General features: G+C 53.2%; 1 protein-coding gene across 11 annotated transcripts in view; it reads left to right on the top strand.

Annotated features, from left to right (window-relative positions):
* The window catches only part of PYROXD2 (pyridine nucleotide-disulphide oxidoreductase domain 2), a 49,111-nt gene that overhangs the window by 8,683 nt on the left and 15,233 nt on the right, over positions 1-25,195 (top strand). For 6 of the 11 annotated variants that reach the window (XM_032607624.1, XM_032607618.1, XM_032607621.1 and 3 more), the window contains 17 exons: positions 629-789; positions 1,297-1,399; positions 2,026-2,121; positions 2,308-2,377; positions 3,812-3,867; positions 5,048-5,215; positions 5,310-5,489; positions 6,579-6,640; positions 7,138-7,272; positions 7,359-7,424; positions 8,443-8,587; positions 10,667-10,780; positions 11,101-11,183; positions 11,691-11,803; positions 19,108-19,127; positions 21,553-21,646; positions 21,729-21,802. In XM_032607624.1, the coding sequence (XP_032463515.1) occupies positions 629-789; positions 1,297-1,399; positions 2,026-2,121; positions 2,308-2,377; positions 3,812-3,867; positions 5,048-5,215; positions 5,310-5,489; positions 6,579-6,640; positions 7,138-7,272; positions 7,359-7,424; positions 8,443-8,587; positions 10,667-10,780; positions 11,101-11,183; positions 11,691-11,803; positions 19,108-19,127; positions 21,553-21,646; positions 21,729-21,802 (1,740 nt within the window). Of the gene's footprint in view, positions 1-628; positions 790-1,296; positions 1,400-2,025; positions 2,122-2,307; positions 2,378-3,811; positions 3,868-5,047; positions 5,216-5,309; positions 5,490-6,578; positions 6,641-7,137; positions 7,273-7,358; positions 7,425-8,442; positions 8,588-10,666; positions 10,781-11,100; positions 11,184-11,690; positions 11,804-13,530; positions 14,540-16,129; positions 16,262-16,398; positions 17,480-19,107; positions 19,190-21,552; positions 21,647-21,728; positions 21,803-24,093; positions 24,247-25,195 lie in introns of those variants that run through there. The other 5 variants (XM_032607626.1, XR_004346112.1, XM_032607623.1 and 2 more) reach the window with 5 other exon arrangements.

The raw sequence follows: 25,195 nt of genomic DNA, 5'->3' as shown, positions 1-25,195 counted from the left end.
TATTAACTATCCCATTAATAATGCTTTTATACGTTATGTTGAAATGATAATATTTTAGATGTATTAGGTTAAATCAATTATTAAAATTAATTTCACTTCTTTCTTTTTACTTTTTAATGTAGTTACTAGAAAATTTTAAATTACGTGTAGGGGTTGCCTTTGTAATCAGTTAGGCAGCACTGCTCCAAACTCTGTCTCCACCTCAAGGCCTTTGCATGTGCTCTTTCCTCAGCTTGCGGCATTCGCCCCTCCCTTCTTCTCTGACGGGGTTTCTTGTTCTCTAGATATCAGTTTAAAGGTCACCTCCTCAGGGACATTTTCTTTGAACACCCTACACACTTAGGTCTCTGCTCTTCTTCTCTAGTCCAATACTGTATATTTCCTACACAGCAGTTGTTAGCACTTATTTTACCTCTTTCTCTGCATATTGTCTGTCTCATCCACTAGAGTCTAGTGACCACACTAAGCCCCAGAAGGGCAGACTCTGTGCTGGCCCGAGCCTCCCTGTTCCCAAGCATCTGGCACATGGTGTGTGCTCACTGTGGCCTGAGTGAATGTATTGCCAGCCTGGGGCTGGAGCGGGAGGTGTGGGGGTGATGTGACTTCCTCTCCCTGCCCGCATGCCCAGGCTGTGGAGCGGCTGATCCACCCTCAGCTATGTGAGCTGTGCATCGAGGTGCTGGAGCGGCACGTCGTCCAGGCCGTCAACTCCAGCCCTGGGCGGGCCGGCGAGGAGGCCCTACACGCCTTCCTGCTCGTGCACTCCAAGCTGCTGGCTTTCTACTCCAGGTGAGCCCAAGGGCCCCAGCATGGGGTGGCCCGGAGGCCCTGGGTCCCCTCACCTTCACCCTTTCTTATTCCCCCTACCTGAAAAGCACCACCTCCTGGGCCAGGGAAACCTTCCAGACCCATCTCTTCCAGGAAGCCTTCTTAGATTCTTCAGTTCTTCTCCCCCTCTCAGCTCACTTCCTTCTCTGAATTATTTCTTCCCGGAACACTGTCTCAGAATCTTAATTTAGGGTTTCCTGATATGCTGTTACTTGTCCCTGGTGGTTTTCCACTGGTAATTTTTATTTTTCAACACAACCAAGTTTTATTTTTTAAATGGATGAGTTAACTAATTTTGTACATACCTTGTCTTTCTCCAGAAAGGATGAAGTCAGCGGGCACATTTGTAAACTCCTTGAGGGCAGGGATCGTGCTCCAGACTCCCTTAACTTACTTGCCCCTGTCCACTGCCACCTGTGGGCTGGGGGCAGCGGGCACACGCTGACCTGCTGCCTGTTCTCTCCGCAGCCACAGCGCCGGCTCCCTGCGCCCAGCCGACCTCCTTGCCCTCATCCTTCTGGTGCAGGACCTCTATCCCAGCGAGAGCACGGCGGAGGACAGCGACACCCAGGTCTCGGGGCAGCTCTCTGGGCAGCAGGAGGCCTTCAGGAAGGCGACTTGGAAAACCAGTCTGGAGAGTGCTGGGCAGGCTGCTGGGACTGTGGTTTCCAAGTCACAGTCCTGGGCATGTGGTTGGGCATGACTTTTTTCCAGCTGCTTTCAGATGTAAGGGGAATTCTAGAATGCATGTAGTTTAGTGGGTTAAAAGTGCAGACTTCTGGAGTCCCAGAAATAGTCCCAACATAGTCCCAACTTTACCACTAAGCTGTTTGCTGTGCAAGTACTTACCCCATCTGAACCTCGATTCCCTTATCTGTGCAACGGGATAACGATGGCATCTACCTCTCAGGGTTGTCATGAGGAATAAAGGACGCAGTTTACCTAGAGCTCAGCAGTGCCTGGGGTGTAGTGAACACTCTCAGTAAGTGCTGGCAGTGGTTTGGGTGCCAATGTGTCGGACTTTCTGGAATTTCTAAAATTGAAACGTCCCTGGAAAGTGAGGGCACACACCCAGGGCTGCACAGTGGAGTGTGCGCAGGGGCTGGCAGCCCCCGCCCCCCAGGGCTGCGCTGTGAAGTGCAGGAGGCAGAGGAGCCAGGCAGGCAGCTCTAACTAGCATCCCCGGACCTGTTGCAGCCTTCCCCACAGAGGCCCCTCCGCAGCCAGAGCATCCCCGTGCAGCAGGCCTGGAGCTCTTGTTCTGCAGACCCGACCAGGAGTTCTGCAGGGACTGTATGTGCTATGTTCTGGGGAGGGGTGGGAGGGAGGGGGGAGGGGTGGGAGGGAGGGGGATGGGAGGGGGGAGGGAAGGGGAGGGGAGGGGAGGGTTGGCCTCTCCCCAGAGAGCAGGGACCAGGGTCGAGCCCCCTGGGAGAGCCTCTCTGAGCCCTCAACCCAGCTGCCTCTTCTCCCTCCCAGGAGACAGACAGCCTCTCCCTCCCTGAGGAGTATTTCACACCAGCTCCTTCCCCGGGGGAGCAGAGTTCAGGTGAGACCTGGAGAGGAGGAGGGGCACAGGACAGGGACCTGGAGAAGGCAAGGTGGATAGGCAGCCCTGGGAGAATCTGTCTTAGGGTTCAGTGGATCCCGACGCCCTGTAAGGGTCCAGGCACAGACATCCAAATTCCTAGAGCCCAGGACACTGCGTGCAGCAAACCCTCTGTCTGCCCTCCGGCTCCAGCTTGAATTCAAGGACTGTTAAGACCACTCAAATGATCCCTAACATTTTTTATGACAAGTTGATTTCATTTAAAAATTCATCTCTCATATATGTGCTCTTTGCCTTCTCTTTCTTTTTTATAATTAATAAGTAATCAAATAATTAAGTAATCATTTTATTTCTAGTACAGTGATTTAAAATATAAATATTCAGTCTATATGGTTTATAGCTTACATGCTTTTCCAAAGTATGTGGGTAAACAATAAAAAGAAACGAAAAATATTGGAAATATTATTAACAAAACAAAAAAGGAGCCTGGGACCCCTGAGACCATGTGCCAATTCATCCCTGCTTGTCCATTTCTCTGTGGCTGGGATCATAACTGTCCTGGGTTCTCTAAGCTCTCCATGAGCCCAAAACGTCAAAAAGCACTACTTTGGGGTAATGGCTGAAGTTCCATTTTCTTCTCACTGCTCCCTTCCCTCATTCCTTCTCCTGGCCCCTTTCTCTCAGTAGTTTTTTCATGCCTCAAAGCTGTAAATAATGCCTGTTCCACAGTGCACGGAACTCACAGCTTACGAATGGGTGGAGTTGCATTCATCCATTCGTAAGTCAGGTGTTTGAAACACAGACACAGGCTTCCCCAGAGAAACATGATTATAAATGATAGTTATTTGCAATGAAATATATGAGAGAGCACTATTATTACAAGCCTACAATATTTCAAGTATGCGGTTGGTTCAGCTGGTTTTTGTGAGCTGACCTAGGAAAGGAAATCTAGTTCAGTTCCCAGCACATAGTAGATACTCAGTTAAAGTTTGCTGATTGACTAAATAAATGGGGAACTGTAGACAGTGTGTGCTGCCTCCCAGTGAAGAGGCACTGTTATAGCCAGGGAGGGGCCTGAAGGGTTAGGGAGGGCAGAAACAAGGAGGGGATTGGGGGCCGAGGAGGGGGTTGAGGGACACCCCCACACCGCCAGGTACACGTGTAGGAGCTCCTCCCCACAGCCCACTGGGGCAGCAGGGAGCCTCTCTTCCCCGGCCCAGGCTGCTCCAGCTCTGGTACCTCTGAGCTTGCCCTGCACTCACCAGCTTGGGATAGGATGAGAAGGGGAAGTCTCCCCAGCTCACATTAACATGCTGTGAGCTGCTGATGGCATGGGGCCATCTCTGCTCCATCCTCCCCTGCTGACAGGCTGTTGGGCCAGTATTTACATTTTGCCATTATTTATGTTGTTATGTTAATACCTATGGCCTGCAGGTAGCACAGTCTGGCTGGATGGGGGTACCCCTCCCACTGATGATCCCCATGTCCAGGTGAGTTTCTCCTGGGGGGCTCGGGGGTGGGGGGGTTTGGCCGGGGCACCAGCTGATCTGAGATGCTGCAGTGAGCACTGGAGACTCTGAGGGCTTCTCCTGGGGTGACTCTCCAGCCACGCTGGCCTTCCTCGTGCCCTCTCACGGCTGGCCAGCCAGTGCAGGGGTGGGGGGAGTGGTGGATGAGGGTGACCGCCTCCCTCCCCTCCCCCTCCCCCAGACACCTGGCCTCAACTCCTGAGAAATCCCCACCCTCACTGTTCTTGGGAGTGAAAGTCCAACTTAATTTTTAATGTTTTCTAAAATGATAAAGTAAATACGTTCATTGTAGAAAAATTGGGATAAACAAAAGTAAAATATGGAAAAAGAAAAAAAATCACTCTCAAATCCCAGCCCCAGATGTTACCTACTAAGATTTTGGAGTGTTTCCTTCTAGTCTCCATTATTCTTTCTGTTTTTGAGCATTTTCCCATTAACTAGGCCCTCCTCAGCAGTGTGGTTCTTAACAAGACTGTTGAGAGTGCATTGCATGCGTATGTTATTATTTATTTAGCAAATTCCTGGAACAACCAGTGTGTTGTATGGAGTCTTCTGCTGTTATCGTAAGACTACAGTGACTTCCTTATAGAGAAGTTTTTGTGGCATCCCTAATGATTTCCTTAATTCTCTGCTTTTGCCCGTAAAGACTTTGTTACTCAGAGCCCTCGTAAGGCTGGAGTCTTGCTTGTTTAGCCCTGTTATGCCCCACTTGCCCCCCTGGAATGACTGTCAGGATGTCCTGAAGGTGGTGAAATGACAGGTGTTAATCAGCTTTAAATGCTTCGTGTACAGAAAGCTGTAGAGGAGCCGCCTCCCCTTCATGCCACCCCACGCCGGCTGCTTTTCCCACCTTTCTCGTCCCTTCTTACCACCCGCTACCCCCGTGTGGTATCCAGTCCTGACTCCCGGCAGAAGGGCCCCGAGGATGTTGAGAGAGAGAGGGGCAGCAGGACGGGAGCTGCCAGGGCAGCCGCAGCAGAGCGCAGGGATTTAGGAACTGGGATTTCTTGGGGCTAGAAAAGTTTATGCCTCGTGGTTCACAGGGAGGATGGCAGGTGGGCAGCCGTGGGTGGACCCGATGTGGGGAGGAGGCCAGACAGCTGCTCACCCCTTCCCGCTGACAGCTCCTCTTCCTCCGCAGATGGCTGAGGACACCCTCCAAACGCTGGTCCCTCGCTCCCCAGGACCCTCAAGCCCCAGAAGGATTTTCCTGGATGCCACCGTGAAAGAGAGCTACTGCCCCATGGTGCCCCACACCATGTACTGCCTGCCGCTGTGGCCAGGCATCAACATGGTGCTCCTGACCAAGGTACGAGCACTCCTGCCTGCCCTGGCAACGCCCTAGCCTAGATGCCCGCCCCATGGCTGCCCCTGTCTGCCCTGCCCTGCTCTCCTAACCTTAGAGCCCCAGTACGGCCCTGGCCCTGGCCCTGTACCAGCTGCTGGATGGGTTTTCTCTACTGGAGAAGAAGCTGAAGGAGGGGCAGGAGGCCGGGAGTGCCCTGCGGTCCCACCCCCTCATGGGGGACCTACGCCAGAGGATGGACAAGTTTGTCAAGAATCGAGGTGGGCAAGAGCTTCAGGTGAGACGCAAGCCCTGGACACCCCACCTTAGGGAGAGGGGGCAGGGCCCATTCTGTCCACACCAGGTGAGGGGCCCTGCCCCACCCCACCGTGGGCTTGTGATCCTTGTTTCCCCCATTAGGAAACAGAAACAGAAACTTACAGCAGTGGCACTTGACATTTCCAAAACGTTCTTGTGTGACGAGTTATAGCTCCCATTTTTCAGATGAGGAAACCCGGGCTCAGATAAGTGGTGATTTGGCCAAAGTTACTGGACTGGTGAGCAGTGGAGCCAGAGCCCAACTCGAGGGCTCAGCGACGGCCAGTGGTCTGCCTGCCACACCCCTCACCACCTGGCTGGTCTCAGACGTGCAGGACACAGGGAGGCCGCTGCACCCACAGGGGGCGTAGAACCCAGGTTGGGAGATGAGGCCAAGACCCTGGGACAGTGCGCAAGCAGAGCAGGAAACGGGGCACAGCCCAGGCCGGAGCCTGCAGGGGGAGCTCTCAAGGGTAGAACACTGGGCTGAGATCTGAGGCCACTCGTGTAGCTGGCAGGGCTCAAGGAACTGAGATTCGTTGTGCACGGAGTTTGCACTGGTCTGAAAACGAGCAGAGGGATTAGAAGAGGCAGAGCAGCCAACTGAAGCCCAGACGCAAATTACCAGTCAGTCCGCAGCGCTCAGCATCTCTCCATGCCCAGCACACTCCAGTGAGCACGTGTTAGGATGCAGAGCTCCCCTGAGGGGCGTCAGCACCCCAGCTCTTGCCTGCGTCCGCCCCTCCCTTGAGGCGCCTACCTGTCACTCTGGCATCATTGGTTTACGGTATCTGCCAGCGAGGCAGTGAGCCTGGTACTTGGCACACAGAGACTGCTCTTTAAATACACGCCTGCTCAATGAGTAGCCTGGTGTACAGTGGGGTGCAGGGTGCTGGGGGACCTGCCAGAGACCTAGCTTGGCTGTGGATGGCAGGTGTGTGCTGGGCCTAAATAAGCCATGGAGGCAGGGGACCTTTTTGGAGCCTTTCAGAGCACAATGTAGGGTGTCCCCTGGACCTCGCTGTGGGAATGTTGTCAGGAAGCTGCCTGTCACCTGTCCTCCTTACAGAGCACCTGGCTGGAGTTCAAGACCAAGGCCTTCTCCAGAAGTGAGCCCGGATCATCCTGGCAGTGAGTGGTGGGCTCTGAGGTCAAGGGGGGAGTCGTTTGGACAGAGGAGCAAGTTTCCTCCAGGCCCAGAGGGAGAGGATGCTCAGGAAGGCGCTTCTGAGGACAGAGGGGGTCCTGGGAGGGCGGGTCCAGCCCACGGATGCTGAGGGGAGGCTGGGAGCAGAGAGGACAGAGATTGAGGAGCAGGGCCTGAAGGCCCGACACGGCCAGCAGAGGCCCAGCTCCAGCACGGACTCAGTGTGTGACCTCGGGCGAGTCACTGCCCCTTGTTTCTCCATAAAATAAACCATGAGGTTGGATGAGGTTCTAAGTGCTCAGAGCACACACTGGGGGAAAACTGGGAAGCTGCCTCCTGGCTCAGTGAGGGCCAGGGTGTGGGGCATCAGCTGTGCTGTATGTCAGTCCAGGAGGAGGGTGATCACAGGGGATGGGGTACCATCCTGGGCGTGCCCTCCTAGGGCCCTTCCAGCTGTGACATCTCACCTCTCTGTGCCCAGGCTGCTCCAGGCATGCGGGAGGCTGAAGAGGCAGCTTTGCGCCATCTACCGGCTCAGCTTCCTGACCACGGCTCCGGGCCGGGGAGGCCCCTCCCTGCCCCAGCACCTGCAGGACCAGGTCCAGACGCTCATGCAGTAAGTGTCGGTGTGGCCCCTCGGCGGCCAGGGCAGGAGCTGGGGCGCACCTGACCCCAGCCCTGTTCCCCCTGCTTCCTCGGCAGAGAAAAGCTGGCAGACTGGAAGGACTTTCTGTTGGTGAAGAGCAGGAGGAATGTCACCATGGTGTCATATCCTGATGGCTGGCCCTGAGGAGGCCTTTCGGGACTACCTGCCTCCTCCACCCACTCACTTGAAGGGCTGCGGCTTTGGGGAGAAAGCGCATATATTTCACCACCTCAGCTTCCTTTCTCTGAAGAAAAATGATAGGAGGTAGTGTCCCAGGGGTCTTGTCTGTAGGAACACTCCACAGCTGGAATTTCAGAAATTCCTGCTCTCCCATGATTACTTCTGAGAGCCCTGGGATCGTTTATGTCGGTGTTGTCCAGCCAGCTAAGTGGCAGTGGGTCTCCCACGAGGGGCAGGGGCCTGGGGTTGGGTAGGTTTGAGTGGCCACGTCCTCCTTCTTAGAGGTCACAGTACACAGTGGCACGTGAAGGCTCTGAGAAGGCCTGCAGTAAATGTGTTTATTTGTCCCCATTTGAAAAGCCACCTCCAAGACTTATCCTTTTATTACAGAACTAATTTTACCAAATACTGATTTTCCCTGGAACTTTATATGAAACAGCTTTTTCTGTATTAAAATCTCTAAAGGGTGTGGCCTCCTGTCTCTGGAGACTTCGGTCTTGAGTGCATAGGTGAGAAGGCCTTGCTAGCCACCAGCCACTGCCCTTCCTCTCAGATGGGAACGTTCCAGCCTCTGGAGATGAAGTGTAGAGGTGAACAGGATCACGGTGAGGCGGGTGGGTGGGCGGCCAGCTAGCCTCACTCTTCAGCTCTATAGCTCTGCTCTCATACCAGCCGCAGCCTGTGTATTATTTAAACTCATCCCACATGAAAATGGTAAAACATGAGCATACCATGTTCCTGTTGGGACCAGAACTCCCTGCATTAGATGTGCCAGAGCCAAGGATCCATTGTACTTGCATCTTAGACCTTCTCAGGGTTCGGGATTCGACAGTAAAGAGAGACCTGGGGAAGGGGGGGATCCTGGGGGCGGGTGGCGGGCCTCGCTGGAAGCCTAGGTCGAGGACAGAGGAGCTCCCTCCCTGGTTCTGGCTTAACAAGCACCTTAACTCAGACCCTCACCTACCTGGAAGACTTCCCCGGCCTGGTGCATTTCATCTACGTGGACCGCACCACCGGCCAGATGGTGGCCCCTTCCCTCAGCAGCACTGAAAGGACTTCGTCAGAGCTGGGCAGGGGGCCCCTGGCCACCTTCGTCAGAACCAAGGTAACCTGGCCTGGCCTGGGCCCTCTCCTCACGCATCAGATGGGCGTGCTGACCCCTGCCCAGAGGACTAGCCCCCGCCCTCGGGCTCCCAGGAGGCCCTGAGCACCCCCGCCAGAACCCTTCATGGCACTCTTCCTGGTGTCTGCACCCAACTCTTCAGGCTCCTAAGAATAGTTGCCCATCTTCGTCACCCCAGGATGCCGGTCGGCACTCAGGGCCACCTTCCCGGGTGTGTCAATGTGCCTGGAGCAGCAGAGTCTGGGCAGCGAGTTCAGGGGAGGAAATGGCCAGGGCCTAACTCAGTGCCTGGCATAAATAAGTGCCCGATAAGTGTTGGCTGAGTTCACTGAAACAGAAAGAAGACACACGGGTTAATCAACCTGAGTATCAGAATGTAAAACTAGGTGGTTTCTACGAAGGAAACAGTCTCCAGGGGTCCTTTTCTTTGATTCATCTTCATAGCAAGCTAGTATTTTTGGTGGGGAGAACAGAGGACCTCTGCCACTTTCTGAAAAACTATACATTTTCATATACATTGTGTATACAAATAAGGTGTATAATAATGGTTAAAACAAGATCCTGACAAAAGGCCCGTTGGAGACCCAGCTCTGCCCCTCACTAGCTGTGTAGCTGGGGTATTATGAAGTCTAAGTTTCAGTTTTCTTATCTGTAGAAGAGGATAGTAACTCTAGTGACATCATAGAATTGCTGCAGAGATGGTAAGTGTATGAGATGATGCGTGTAATATACTTAACACAGCGTGTGGCACAGACCGCAGCTGGAGTTGGTTGAGCATTTCCTGGTACCGTCCTTCCCGGCATCTTCATCTCCTTCTGGAGATAGTTGGGGTTATCTTGGTACATTTCTTTTCGTTGTTTTTCGTGCGGTTGGTTATAGTTGAGATCATTCTGTGTAAGCAGTGTGTTTACCACATTTTCACTTCACTTTGTATCTGGTGCATTTCCTCATGTCATTAATTCTTTATCAACGTGATTATCATCAGCTCCACAATAGTCCATCATGTGAACATAACGTCATGTACTTGGTTGAACGTTTAGATTGTTCCCAGGCTCTTGCGCTTGTAAGTAATTCTGCGGCACATGCCTCTGGGCATACATCCTTGTCCTCGTCTCTGATTATTTTCTCAATATGGAATCCCAGAAATGGAATTACAAAGGCAAATGGAAGGAGTGTTTTTAAGGTTATTGATACATGTTGTCGAATTGCTTTCCTGAAAAACAGAGCAAACCCGTGTATTTGTTGGCAGGTTTCATTAGACATTGTGTTGTGGGCAGGTTTGGAGTAGCTCCTGTATGCCTGCTGCTAAGCTTTTTCTAAGCTCTTTGGTGAGAGTGCAGGAGGCCTTTCCAGGCCCTGGGAGGTGGGGGAGCAGAGCTGCCCCTGCTGCCAGCTTCCCTAGGGCAGTTCACAGGCAGCGTCAGAAGTCCTTGAATTAGGCAGGAGAATCTCGCGGAGGGGATCTGAGGCACGTTGTCCCTCGGTCACTGTGTTCCCGTCGGTGCCCTTGGTGAGCCCTCATTCAGACTTCGCCCTGGAGCAGAGGACGTTCCTGGACCAGGGCACTCTGTGCGTTCAAACACTTTTCCAGCAACTTTCTGGCATAGAGCCTGTGCCAGAGATCCTCAGTCCTGAGGGGCCCAGGTGAGTGGCTGGCCCTCAACAGCAGGAGGGTTGCAGGGGGCCACCCCCTCCCTCGTCTTCTCTTAAGTCCCCGGCTCTGTTCTGGCCTGAAAGATGAATCTACTCTTTATGGCTTGTGTGTATGGTAAAGGTACATAAAGTGTTTATATGTATATTTTGTCGTCACAGTAACTGGAGGGGTGGGTAGTCCATCCATGCATCTATCCATCATCCATTTATTATTAAGCTCCTGCTTTGAGCCAAGGCTGGGCCCGGACACTAAGGAAGAAGATGAGCAGGAGAGGCCCCTGGCCTTCCAGGAGCTCCTCCTCTGAGTGCTTTTCTCCCCTCGGGATTTGAGAACCTGAGCCCAGCCCTTGCCGTGGAGAGAGGGCCGCCCCACAGGCTGCAGAGATGAGCACTGTCTCCTCTCCCCAGGTCTGGTCTCTGATCCAGCTGGCGCGCAGATACCTGCAGAAGGGCTACACCACGCTGCTGTCCCGCGAGGGGGACTTCTACTGCTCCTATTTCCTGTGGTTCGAGAACGAGATGGTGGGTGTGGCCAGCCCAGGGCAGGGCAGTCCTGAAATGCTTTCTTTCCCTGTGACTCTTGGATCCTTTTCTCCTGGATTCTGTTCAGTCTGTGTCTCCAGCTCTTCTTGTCCCTGGTGGAGCTGACAGCTAAGCCCAGCTGGCTGGCACCCAGAACTCAGGTCCCGTTTGCGCTCAGGCCCCTCCACCCATTCTCTGAAAATCTCATGCCATTGATCAAGGCAGCATCCAGGCCTCAGACCGAGTGTCTGGCTCAAGCCCATGCTCTTCCCCCTACACCCACCGCCTCCCCACTCAAGACGCCCTGCCTCCTTCCCCAGGGGTACAAACTCCAGATCATCGAGGTGCCTGTCCTGTCCGATGACTCGGCTCCTGTCGGCATGCTGGGAGGAGACTACTACAGGTGATGCCGATCCAGCAGGCCCTGGGCACAGAGGGGAACAGACGATGGGCGATCAGTGCCAGTCCCCACAGAGTGTGCAGCCCGTCCTTCAGGAATGTCCCCCTGAGCCTGTCTCCCCTTGTTAGAAGCTCCTCACAGCCAGGCATTCAGCGAGAGGAAGAGAGTGGGGCGCTTGTTGGGGTTCTTGCCCTTCTTCCTGCTGGCACATCGAGGCAGCATTTGCAGGCATCTCTGCTGGGCTCCTGAAGACCTTCTCTGACGGCTCTGTGTGCCCCATAGATGGGGCCCTGCCATCTAGTGGACCCCATTCCAGGATCAGGAACCCAGAGGGTTGGGCCGTGGCAGCCTGGGGCTGAACCTTGTAAGGTTGGGTCAGCGAGGGGCAGGGAAGGCCTCTGGCCCGGTGCCGGGGCCTAGTGAGGTGACTTTGTACCTGTGCAGTGCCGGGAAGGCCCCTTGGCCTGGCTCCCTCCTGAATCCTGTCCTCCTTCCCCCTCCCTCCCCCAGGAAGCTCCTGCGCTACTACAGCAAGGGCCACCCGGCTGAGGCTGTCAGGTGCCGTGAGCTGCTGACCCTCCACCTGTCGGTCATCCCCACGGACGTGCTGGTGCAGCAGGCCGGTGAGCTGGCCCGGCGCCTGGGCGAGGCCTCCCGTGTCCCCCTGCTCTAGGCCAGGGTGGGCTGCCCCCGTGCACCTGCCCGTGCACCCGTTCTCCAGGCCCACCTGGCTTGCAGACATGCCTGTGGTGAGAGCCGCCTCCTGTGCACGGCAGCCTCCTGAGGATGGCACAGTCCCCAGGGCGGCCCTAGAGTTTCTTAAAGAAACTCCACCTAGACCAGTCTCCACTCCGGGTAACGAGCAAACCCCCAGATCCTTCCCTCTGAAGGGAGAGGAGGGCCAGAGGGTTTCTTTGGTCTCTTTAGAACAGCAGTGGCTGTGAGCTTAGACCCAGGACAGCCCCTCTTTCGGATCTGCCTCTCCGTTTACCCCTAGGAGACAAAGGAAGTCCCCACAGCCTGTGGGTGTCTGCTGTTCTCAGAATAGAGAAAGCTTCCCAGGAAGCTGTTTCCCTCCCCAGGTGAAAGGAGCTCTCCTGGCTGGGTTGAACTCCAGCTCTGCCACGCCCCCTCTGCGGCTCTGGGCAGGTTTCCCCACCTCTCAGCCTGTCTCCCCACATTCAGAGTGACGGCACCTGTCTCTCAGGATGGTCGTGGGGCTGCCGGCTGTGGCAGCCACTCAATAAATGCTGGTTATGGTTATTGTTACTGTTCAAGCCCCTGGCCCTTCTCGGTGGCCTCTTTGTGCCCTTCTTGGTTCTTGCCTCTTGCCCCAGCCTCGCCGCAGAGATTCGTGTCACTCGGTCCAGTGGATCCCAGGCTTTAAGGTTTTCCAAAGCTTCTCTAGGGGTCCTGGTGTGCCCTGGGTTGAGAGCACTGCCCCAGGGGTACAGCCCTTCCTCTAACCTGAAAGTCCCCCCCAAACGGACACAAGGACAAGAGGCCGTCAGAGCCCTGGGACTTGGGAGCATCCACTGCTCTGGGGCCGAGAGGCCACAGCTGGGACAGAGGGAAGTGAGGAGGCAGAAGTACTCAGCGCAGCGAGGCGGTGGGTTTGCGTGTGACACCAGACAGCGGCCAGGCCTTCCGTGCCTTCAGTCTTGAGCTGAAATTCATAAGAGCACACTGATCTTTCCTGTTAAGTGAACAGCTTACCGGGACAGAGATACTGAAGGAGCTAGACCAACACCGCGGGCTGAAGTCCGCAGAAGGTGGCAGTGAGGGACAGAGTCACGAGGTGACTGGGACTGCCTTTCTCCTTAATATCGTGACTTTATGGACAGGAATTATGACATGATCGGGAAAGTACAGAGGAGCAGAAGGGGAAGACTAAGTGTAGAAGCCCACTGCTGTTTAGGATCCTCACTCCTGTCACCTAATACTTTCCCTTCACTTTTAGCAGCTGCATGCTGTGACACGTCTAGTTTAACCAGTCCCCCTAGTTTTTCAATATTATAAATAACACTGGAGGGAAGATGCTGACTCGGATTTTAGCAGAGACACACACGGTGTAAACTTTACGTGGCGTGTGGAGGGGTGTCTGATTCGAGGGTAGAAGTGTCCCCGGAAGTCCCTCTTACCCAGAAGCGACTTTCCACATACTCTTCTAATTTTGAGATGAACTTCTAATAACGGGTTTCTAGATGTCAGAGCAGTACAGAAACTCCCAGCCCCTAGGGTGCTTTTTCCTATACGGGGAATGTCCTGACCAATGGGCAGGGAGCGAAAGAGGCTCCTAATTCAGGACAGGCCAGAGGATAGTAAGCACTAAGCCAAAGATATTTATGATGCGGTCTTTAATCCTTGAGGATTCTTGGAAAATGGGAAACGTACCAAAACACAGAAGAGAAATGTTCAGGCCTTCAAAAGAAAAAGGTGAACCCCCAAAATCACGAGGACTGAACTGGCCCCCAGACCTTTCCAGCTGTGCGGCAGCCTGAGAAGTGGACGGCGTTTAAGTATTTGGATGGCGTTTAAGCAAGGACGTGTGGCTCTCTGGGGGCCCCAGGGGCGGATGCCCCCGCCGCAGTGTTGCTGAGGCCCTGGTGTCGGCAGTGCGGAGGGCCTGCCCCAGAGGCCTTCAGGCAGCGGGTCCCTGAGCCTGCTGTGGGCATAGAGCTGTTACCCCCCTACAAGCCGGAGGGACGGGAAGCTGGAGCAGAGTCTGACCCAAGTCCCTCTCTTTACTTGGATTCCCACCCCCAACTCATCCGGGACCTTTAATTCCTTAACCAGAAGCAGGACAGCACAGGGGAGGAGACGGACCTTTGGAACACTCATTAGCACGCTCACACACACACACGCACATTCTCCGAGCCTCAGTGCCCCTCGTCTGGGGCTTACACGAGGGGCTGCACGACTGTGGTCAGCACAGGGCCTGGCACACAGGAGCCCTAGAGAATTAGCAGCACGGTGGTTACTCTCTGGGGGCCTGGAGGTGCAGGACTTCTGCCTGGTTAACAGGCGACCTCCCGCGACTCGGCCGGGTGTGGACGGGGTCAGGCTGGGCTGTGGGCAGCTCAGCCTCCCCTGTTTAGTCATGGCCCAGGGCCAAGTACGGCAGCTGGGCTGCAGCTCCTCCTCTCTTCCTGCTTTTTCCCTGCTCCTCCCCCTGCCTGGAGAGGCACGAAAAGCTGCTTGCAAGCAAATTCTTGGCCTAGCCCGGGCAGAAATGGCTGCATGTGGCCGAGGGCTCCGCAGGGCCGTGGGTGCCTCTCCCCACCCCGCTTTGAGACGAGCTCACTCCGACGCCAGGGGACGTCTGAAGCCGGAGTACGATGCAGTGGTAATAGGAGCAGGTAAAGTGGGCTGGGCCGGAGCTGAGGGGCTGAAGGGCAGCCCTGCTCAGAAGGCCCTCGCGTCCCTCTACTCTGGCACAAGCTGGCCAGGAGTTGGGATGAGAGCAGGTGCTGGTGTGGAAAGCCCACCTGTCTGCGAGCAGATGCCGGGGTTCTGGGGTTGGCTTTGCTGTTGACTCACTGTGTGGCCTGGGGCAGATTCTTGCCCTCTCTGGGCTTGAGTCTTCCCATCTAGAATGACCAGGGAGGACTAGGTGAATTCAGGGGTTTCCACGTATCTCCTGTGAAATTAGCTAGTTGCCACCATACTCTTGGAAAGCATATGGTACGTAAGGTTTGGAAGGAAAGAGCCCTGGGACAAGAAGTATGAAATCCAGCTGCCCCAAGTGCCCTGAGTTCTGGTCACCACCACCTGACCCCTGGGACACCCCACCCCTGAGGACACTGCAGTTGCTCCATAAAGGGGAGTTAGTAAAAAATAGAAATGAGTCCTAGAGATTCTCCTGCCTACGCGCAGAGGGTGACAGCCCCTGTTGCCTTGCCTGCCTGGGCACGTGGGAGACCTGCTGCAGTGACCCTGCTATGCTTTGCTGAGCCCCAGGCTGCAGGGCACCTGATTCCACTGCGAGTGTGTGAGGCTGCAGGCCAGGACCAGGCTGCCTTTCCTCCGGGCCTTCCACTCACACACAGAGCCCCAATTTCAGCTTCTGACATTATTTCCAACTGGGTTTATACAGAGCGACCATGACAGGCCTGGAAGGACATGCTCATCACACAGCTTTAAAGCTGTGTCCCTGTTTGGGCATTTCTTCATTTTTACCCCTACAAAGAGCAGTCGTGTGCTGGCCAATGTTTACTAGTCACCTCTCCAGGGAAAATGTGCGCATATATATCCATACGTAAGTTTATTATAAATACGGAAGTAAAAGAAGTGTAGCACACAGTTTTGCAGATAAAAAACATAATACTGGGCTTCTCTGGTGGCGCAGTGGTTGAGAGTCCGCCTGCCGATGCAGGGGACACGGGTTCGTGCCCCGGTCCGGGAAGATCCCACATGCCGTGGAGCGGCTGGGCCCGTGAGCCATGGCCGCTGAGCCTGCGCGTCCGGAGCCTGTGCTCCGCAACGGGAGAGGCCACAGCAGTGAGAGGCCCGCGTACCGCAAAATATATATATATATATATATATACATATATATACACAATACTGTAAATTCCAGGTAGCCAATCTGTTCTTACCAAGTACCTGTGACTTCTGCCAAACTCAGTAACCAACCTGTGGCTGCAATTTGACAAATGAAAATAGTTCTGAGAAGAATGTTGTTTGATATTTTTATTTAAACAGCAGAAAGAAAGTGAAACAAAGATTTATGTCTGAACGTCACTCCTTCTTCAACGACGGGAATGACTTTGCTCAATCAGATAATGTTTTTCGAACACTGGAAGAACAGTTCCTCAATTTTTTGCACCATTTCACAATGTAATAGTTACAGACACAAGTTTAATCTACTTTATTAGCAGGTTCTCCATCACTTTCTTAAGTCTAACAACCGAAAACATAATAACTCAAGCCCTGGTGTGTAATGTCTGCAGATTTCCATAGTGTGAATACTCCTACTATGGCCTTTTTCAAAGTTACCAATATGATGTCACCAAAGGTGGATTTGGGAGAGAGATGCAGCCAAGGATCGTCATGTAGCATGGCCCCTCTATGGGTCTATAGAGGTAAATAACCGTGAAAGCATAGCCAACCGTTAAAGCAAAGTAAAACAATTAGGAAGTGACAAGCTTTGAGTATTTATTACCTTTGTTTTTAATATAATTATTTCATTGTAAGTTGATGTGATTTAATTTTTTACCAGGGGCTGCGTTTGACAACTATCTCACCAACTTCCAGGGCTGGGGGACTCCTGCTCCAGCCCCCCTGACTGGGCTCCGGAAGTGGAAGTGCCTCCCACCTTTCTTGCCCTTGGCGACAGCCCAGCCCTGCTGTCTCTTGGCAGAGAGGGTTGATCGTAGGTCCCCAGATAGATACCTGGGTGAATTGCCACAAGTGTGTGAGTCTCAGGCCTGAGTTTTTCTTTGACATTGCTTCTCTAATTGCTGGTTTGAAGGCATTTCCAGCCTGAGTGAGGAACACAGTGGCATCTTCTAAGATAAAGATTATCTCTGCTCCCTGAAGCCACACTGGGAGCCACCTTAAAAGAGGACCCTGATTTAGTCATTTGACTAACTTTGCCTAAGAATGACCCAAGGAACTTGTTAAAATGCAGCTCCTGGACCCCCTACCTGGTGAGTAGGATTCTAAGGAAGTCAGCACATCTAACCAACACTTGGAATGGATCTGATGGAGGCATCTGTAGCCCACACATTCAAGAACCCACGTTCAGAGCAGCTTCTCTCCAGAGCTGCCCCGTGCCTGCTGCATAAGGAACCCTGCAGTCTGGCCTGGAGATAAGCTGAGCCCGAGCCCACAGCTTAAGACTCCTTCAAGGGGAAAGGAGAGGTCACCAGAAGCCACAGGAAGGCTCGGCCAGGACTAGGGGTAGGGGAGTGGGGGAGGGCAGAGGAACTTGGGCTGTTGGATCCTCGACCTTTGCCCTTTGAGGTCTGTTTGTGCATTTGTGGGCTTACATGTGTTGACTGAACTGGACTTTGTTGCCTGGAAGCTTTTATTAGTTTTCCGAGATTTATGATCAGCGCTGATTAAAAGGCAGCTACCTTTTATTGTCTGCTAAGGGACAGGTGCTTTCCCTGCATTACTGGTTATCCTCCCTTCAACACTGCAGGTCCGGCAGGCCCTCTGTTTTTACATGTGAGGAAGACAGCAGAAGCCAGAATGAGCCCAGGACAGTCTGCCTTTAATTTGCCATATGTATTTGAGAGCAGGGCTTTCCAAATTTCAGGCTGCAATCCATCCATTCATGATTCCCTTCCATCATATTTTTGAAACTTTCTTAAGAAAATTATCAAAAACATATTAAAAATAGTACTATATCAATCAGAATTTTTAAATGAAATGTAATCAAGTAGATCATCACATGCTTATCACATGATGATTTAATATTAGTTCCTGAAACTTTTGTTTCTGTGAAATACATTTATTTGTGTGTGGGGGTGTCAGGTCACAGAGTAAAATGCATTTCTTCCTCAGATCACGGTCAAAGAGGTTTAAAAAACTCCGTTTCAGAGATTCCTTTAATGGATGATAAATTGGCTCAATGACCTAGAAAATTCTGGCAGGTCTTTATGTGGAAAATGTAAAACAAAACCAACTCAGCCATGAGAAATCCATCATGTGGGTCATTGCTGCCTCCTATTTGTGGATGTTTGTCAGTTTAATGGCTGAGACTTTTATTAGAGTCAACGCTGGGTTCAGGTTGGCACTCAGAGAACATAGTTACCTTCTGGCATCTTTGAAGACTCAGAGTGACGTCCCACCACCAAAGAGAAGCATGTCCCATGTGTCCCAGGGGAGGCCTGGCCCCCCTCCCTGAAAGCAACCAGGGCCCGTTCTCCGCCCATCGAGGACTTCTCCAGCTGCTGCATTTTATTCTGAGACCAAGGAAAGGGGAGGCCCCAACCCCAGGGCCCCATGTGCTCGGCCTGTGGGTCTGAGACCACCTGCATCAGAATGACGGGGAGCTTCTGTGAAGTACATCCTGGTCCACGCCCCCAACCTGCTGAGTAGATTCTGGGGAGGGGTTGGGGAATCGGTGTTTACTCGAGTTCTCATGTGATCCTGAAGCTTCTCAGAGCTGGAGAGGCACTTGCTAGCAGTGGGCTTGGTGTGGAACATCGGATCCCAAGCCAAGTTTCAGGGCTCCTACCCCAGGGGCAGCCTGCCTAAAATTTTTGGAAAGAAACTCTATAGTAGACAAATCTGCCCAGTCAGCTGGCACCCCTGAAGCACGCTGAGCTACTCTAGTGCACGTCAAAGCCGTATGTGTTTCATTCATTTTGAGCTGTTCCTGTTTTATTTGGGGAACACTAGGAATTGACAAAGATGCCCCTTCTGGGGCACTGTTGTGAGCCACGCTTGGGCACAACAAGCCATGCCTGGCAGCAACTGTCCACAGGACCAGCGCTCACCCAGACGGCTGGTGATTCCATGCCAGCCAGGGACGTCTGGCATCATCGTACAGCCTCGCCTCCCTCTCTTCCCTGCTAAGTCAACTGTCACACTCCCTCTGACAGTCACCCACTCATCCCCAAGTGCCAGAAGCCCAGCAATGCGAGGCTTCGTGGGATAGTTTTCAACTAATGACTGTGGATTTCTCCTTGTCCCCACTCCAGCATGAGCCACTGGCCAAGCCAGGGTGACAGGACTTTTTTCAGTTCAGGGCAAGAACCGGGGTTTTCTGACTCCCCAAAGACTGGTGTCTTACAGCATTGAGCTAGATGCTGTTCCAACATCGAGGTACAGGTGAGGGGGTCCCCCAAGTTCTGCCACCTCTCCAGGATCTTCATGGACATGGTGACAGGGGTGGGTGGCCACACTCCTCAAGGAATGTGTCTGTCTGCCCGCTGACCACTGTCGCTTTCCTCCCCCCTCCTCCTTCTCGTTGCAGGACACAACGGGCTGGTGGCTGTGAGTCCCTCCCGCTCTGCCCCGCTTCACTGGTCCCTGGGTGTGTGGCCCTCAGCAGGAGTGTAAGGAAGCCACAGGGTGAATGCCGAGGGGGAGAAAGAAAGGCCGGCTAGTCCTCACGCCCTGGTGCTGACCAGCGGCTGGCTCGAATGGACATCTGCAGTTGCTAAGGAGGATATCAGGGGCTCCCTTGTTCTCCTCTCCTTAATGCTCATAGGTTTCCCCCATTACCTTTCAAAAGCAAGGTGATAAATAGCTGGGAAAGTGTGTAATGGGCATAGCCTGGGAGGCAGGTTGGAGCTTGCAGGGTCAGGTAACTGGGGCTGGGGGGCCTTTGACTCCAGGTAGTGGGCTGTCCTTGTGTACAGACCCCATGTTCCCCAGCTAGGTTTAGGCCAGGTACCAACCTGGGGAACACAGCAGCTATACACGGTCCAAAATGTGCCCTGGAGACAGCGAGGAAGCCAACCTAGAAGAGGAAGCGGGGCCCTGCCCCAGCACAGGTGGCTTCTGGGTCCCAAGCTGAGCCAGGCCAGGGTTACCCTAAGGCTGTGCTTCTCAGACCAGAGTCCATGTACCCCTCGGAGACCACAGTGTGTGCTACAGGGCTTCAGGCCACAAGCCTAACATGGAGCATCTTCCTGAAGCAGAGGCTGCTCTAGGATATCCATGCAGGGGGCTCAGCAACATGGAGAGGCAGGAGACCTGTGTTAAATCTGAAGACTTTTCCTGACACAGCAGTTTTACTTGAACATTTCACAGGGGACATTATTTAACTCAACCGATCAGTAATTTAAAACGTTGATTTTGTATTAATACCAACGTGGGTTTGTCCCCAGCTCTGCCACTTTCCATTTGCAAAGGTTAAGGCGAGTCAGTTTATCTCTCTGAGCCATGGTAAAATGAGAATTAAAATGTCCACCCTCACCGAATTGAGGTGAAGGGAATAGATGATGTGCCCCAAGGACCCAGCTCATAAAGCCTTACACAAATGGTGAGCATGGGGACAGCGTGGGGCGTCCCAGGATAAGAGGTATAGGAGGAACTTAACTCTAGGACACGCACTTCGGTTGACTGATCTGGGGAGAGCCTAAGGAGGTAGGGGTCGGCTCTAGATTGGATACTGTCAGAGTGGGGGCAGCCCTGTGAGCAGGCATCTCAGTAACCGTGTGTGCGGGGAGGGGAGACTAGGGTGAGGAGAGCAGTCACTGCACACGTAGCATCCCTCATCTTGGCCGAGAGAGATGGTATTGTGGTGGCCCAGTAGACCCTGTCTCGCTTGTGCTTAGACACGATTGTGAAGTGGGCTTGCTCTGTCCCATTTTGTCGTGGTCTAGATTATCCCTGTCTGCGGTCATCATTGTGAGTGGGAGAAACAGGGCTTACCTCTGAGGGCCAGGCCACCTTCTGAATGTCATGTTGGGCTGCTCTTTTCTCCTTTCTCGTTAGGATGTGTCAGGAGTGTAGATTCTGGGTCCAGACCGCCCGGGTTCAGTTCCTGACACCTCTACTCATCAGTTCTGTGATCCTGAGCTATTAGCCTCACTGAGCCTCGGTTTCCTCCTCCGTGAAGTGGGGAGAATCACGGTGCCTACCTCTAGGGTGGATTATATGAGATGATGCTCGCACGGTGTCTGGCACATTGTAGTAGCCAAGCGAACTTTTTAGAAAGTCTGCCTTTAGAGCTACACCATCCCTGTTGTCACCTTGGGGGTGGTAGCTGCAGTGGTGTGAGGACCAGCATTTTAGGTCTGTAGACTCAGGACTAGTTCCGTTCAACAAATACTTATTGATTTTCCACTAAGTGCTAGAGAAAAGTTAATCCGCCCCCCCGCATCATTTGTTCCCCAAAATAAGGTTGTGCTATAATCATGGCTTCATTGATTGAACACGTCCCATGTGCCAGGGACCCTGTATAAGCCCCTTCTAGGGACCAGCTCAGAGAATTCTCACAGTGACCCCGTGAAGCAGTCAAAGTGGGTGTTATTATCATCAGCCCCATTTTTGCACATGAGGAAACTGAGGCTGGATGGATTAGGTACTGAGGCCGCCCCAGCAGAAAAGAGAAAGAGGAGTGGAACCTGGGCGGTCTGGCTCAGCACTCGTAAGGCAAGCTCACCGTGCTGCCTGCCTCAGGCCAGTGAGGAGAGCGAGGCTTGCCACCCCACCTCCCCAGGAGATGAAGAGTTCACAGAGGCACTGGACCTTGCAGGAGGGAAGGTCACCTCGGGCTGGGAAGTGGAGGGGCAGGACCAATCATGTCAGGTCTTAGAGAACATCTCGGGGGTGGGGTGAACATTTATGGGTGGCAGGGGGAAGGGCATCTCAGAGGCAGGAACAGCTTGAGCCAGCCCTGTGGTGAGGACCCTGAGAGTGTGGGTCAGCCCCCAGGGGTAAAGGGAGGGCCCTGTGTGCCCCGCCCCAGGCGGCATACCTGCAGAGACTGGGGGTGAACACGGCAGTCTTCGAGAGACGCCACGTGATCGGGGGTGCAGCTGTCACAGAGGAAATAATCCCAGGTGAGCCAAAGAGGAGGGTGAGGGGCATGGGGGGTGACCACTGGTGACCCCTGGTTACTGTCTTCATCCGATTCATTTTCAGGGTTTAAGTTCTCCCGAGCATCCTACCTCCTCAGCCTGCTACGACCGCAGATTTACACCGAACTGGAGCTGAAGGTAGAGCGTGTGTGTGTGTGTGTGTGTGTGTGTGTGTGTGTGTGTGTGTGTCCACCTGCTCCATGGCTTGGGGGCTGGGGAAGTGGGCAGTTGCTATTCTTCCCTCCGAGGGTGTGTCTATCTCCCATGGTCTCCGTGGTGCCTGCCCACAAAGGGGCTTTGTCTGGCCCACCCAGTGTCTTAAAGATCAGGAAATTTCGTACACAAATCAAACCTCTCGAAGAACAAGCTCTGTCAACGTCAGGCGCATGCTCCTGCGTGCTGTACCGGCCGGGCCCTTACGTGGATCGGTCTCAGCTCTGCTTTGTCACATCACTTCCTGGGGTCTGTCCAGCCCCCACAGGAAACCTGCTAGGACCCTTGGGCATCTGAGTTTGCAAAGCTGCCTTAGGACCTGAGCTGATTTCTGCCCTCATTACACTTGAGAGCCTGTCACCGTCTTCGGCAGCTTGAGCAGGAAGTCGGACTCGGGGACTTTCACCTCTCTGGGCTCCTGGGCCATTTTGAGGGCATCCTGAGGACTCACAGTCTGCCTCTGTCGACTCCTCTTAGCCTCACCTTGGTCCACAGTCTTGCCCCCCGCCCTTTCAGATTCCTGCACCCCCTCACTGCCTCTTTGACAAACTTGGTCATGCATTCTGGGAGCCCACTTAGCTTACCTGCTTGGTGCCTCTGTCACCCACCACTTGGAGAAAGGTCCCCTGTGCCATCTGTATATGACGCTGACGGCACTTCAGCATCAACTTTGCCCTAAATTTTAAATTAATAAGACATTAATCCACTGACGCCCATTAAATAAATTATTCTTTGTGCCCCTAAGAGAGACACAGAGAGAGAGCACACACCTGTCACCAGCCAGGACTGGGTGAAACCCTGCCAAGGCCTGGGAATGGGTCTGTGGACTTCAGTCCAAACCAGACGATAGGTGAAGGCAATCTTCTGACACACCAATTATGCAGAGTGGCAAGTGTGAGGGGAAGGGTGGGGGTAGACCCTCCTTTTAAAAATCTAACTTATGAAAGCTGAGGATCACAGAACAGAAATTTTCACATAATTATTCTCTTTATTTTTTCTTTTTTAAATAATTTCCTGGGATTTCTTTTAATTTATTTTTTTGGCTGCATTGGGTTTTCGTTGCTGCGAGCGGGCTTTCTCTGGTTGAGGCGAGCGGGGACTACTCTTTGTTGTGGTGCGCAGGCTTCTCATTGCAGTGGCTTCTCTTGTTGCGGAGCACGGGCTCTAGGCACATGGGCTTCAGTAGTCGTGGCTCGCGGGCTCTAGAGCACAGGCTCAGTAGTTGTGGCACACGGGCTTAGTTGCCCTGCGGCATGTGGGATCTTCCCGGACCAGGGCTCAAACCCACGTCCCCTGCATTGGCAGGCGGATTCTTAACAACTGCGCCACCAGGGGAGTCCATTGTCTTTATTTTTTTAAAAAAGTTACTCATTTGAAAATGGTATTCTCATAGGGTTCCTTTAACTAGCAGCTCCCAAGTGAATTGAGTATATCCTTTGATCTCTGATCTTGGGCTGCATTAATAGGAGAACGGTGCTCAGATCAAGGGGGGAAGCAGTCCTGCTGCAGGATGCACAGAACTAATCCCATCCGGAGTGCGGGGTACCTTATTTTAACAGGACGTTGACAACTCAGAAAATACCTATAGGAGGGCAGCTGTTCCTCTTTCTGGGAATATTCTGTTTCCAAAACAATAATAAAGAGCACTTATTTTACCAGTGTCACATCTTGGGCTACGAGCTTTCATGCTCTGTCAATTTGTCCTCGTCTGTGAGACGAGAGCAGGTAGTGTCCCCATTTTATGATGAGGGAACCGAGATTCAGGGGGGTTAAGTTCGCACACTAGGAAGTGACCAAGAACTTGAGCCAGGTCTAACTGACTCCTCCTCGTTCTGTGAGGTGCCGCCGCCGTGGGCACCTTGATAGCCACCCAGCTCAGCCTCGTGCACCTCCAGGCGCTTTGCCGATGACAGTGGGCCAGGTCACAGACACAAGCTCTTCCAGCAGCTCCGGCCTCGGTAGAGCACGGGGCTGAGATTGCAGGCTCTGGAACCTAACTGGTCGCTTTGGAATCCCTGCTCTGCTGTTACCAGCTGTGTGACTCGGCCTGGTGGTGCCTCCTCTTCCTCGTCTGTAGCGTGGAGATGTAGAGTCCTTGCCTCACAGGGCTGTTGTAATGGTTGGTGTTTGCTCACCACTAGTACAGTGCCTGGGGCGCGGTCAGTGCTCGACAACTGTCAGAATTATTGGGTTCATTCGATTTTTCCATGTTACAGAAAAATCCGAGCGGACTTTTTGACCAACCCAATATTATGCCCATTCGTCAGCTGAGAAAACTGAGGCTCCAGAAGGACCTGTGGCCTGCTACTTCCTATCAGACCTTCCCACTGTGGGCCTGTACCCGATTAGACTGAGCTCTACTTGAGCCAGAGGATGACTCCGCCAACCTGCTTGGGGCCTCACTGGGCCTGTTTTCCAAGTCTCAATTTCCCCAGCTGTCGATGAGATCATCTCGCAGTTCTATCCACCTGGATAGTAAGCTTGCTTTTACAGTGGCCCCACAGTGAGTCGTGGGATCCCGACAAGGAGGGCAGAGCTTTTGCCCTGGGTGTATGTGGCAGAGGGGAGGTGGTGTCTTTCATCCTGTATCAGCCAGCAGCTGCCTTCCCCAGCTCTCCTTGGACCAGCCTTGACCTCATTCAAGTGGCACCCCCTTGTCCTCCCTCCCACCTGCACTCACCGTCTGGCTCCCAACCCCAGCCCTTTGCTCCTGCTTTCCTCAGAAATCTCTCTAAGGCAGGGCTCTCAAACTCTCAGGTCCCTCAGAACAATCTGGGCAACTGGTGGGAAAGTGGTTCTTGCTCAGAGGAACTAAGGGTGATTCTGTGGGACTGTGGTGGGCCCAGGAGCCAATGATTCTGAAGCAGGAGGACCCCAGAGCACAACTCTGAGAACCACACCCCTTAAATCTCCCATTTCTCTGCTCCCTAATGCACGGCTTGTCCCTTCCCAGTAATTTCCATCCAGGGCGGCTGTACGTGCTGAGAAATCCCGTGGGTAAATCAGAAGCGTTTTGTTTTTTACAAGAGGGAAACTGCGTGATCTGAGCAAATCTAATGGGGATAATATAACGGTGGTTTAACAGCCCCTTCTTATTCTGACACCACATCATCAAAACCATCAAGAATAACAACGGCTCCCTTGATGAGAGAAAGTCCTGGAATCAGATAAATAAATTAATCCTGTTCAATTATTGAGACTTGAAACAACCCTTGGGATCCTCTTGGGTCCGTTTTTCGGTGAGGGGAGGTTATTGATTCATTCATTCAGCAAATGCTTCTGAGCACCTGCCCTGTGCCGGGCCCTGGGAGAGGCATG

The sequence above is a fragment of the Phocoena sinus genome, chromosome 16 (assembly GCF_008692025.1).
Source record: "Phocoena sinus isolate mPhoSin1 chromosome 16, mPhoSin1.pri, whole genome shotgun sequence".
Classification (NCBI taxonomy): Eukaryota; Metazoa; Chordata; class Mammalia; order Artiodactyla; family Phocoenidae; genus Phocoena; species Phocoena sinus.
This window is presented reverse-complemented; position numbering and strand designations above follow the sequence as displayed.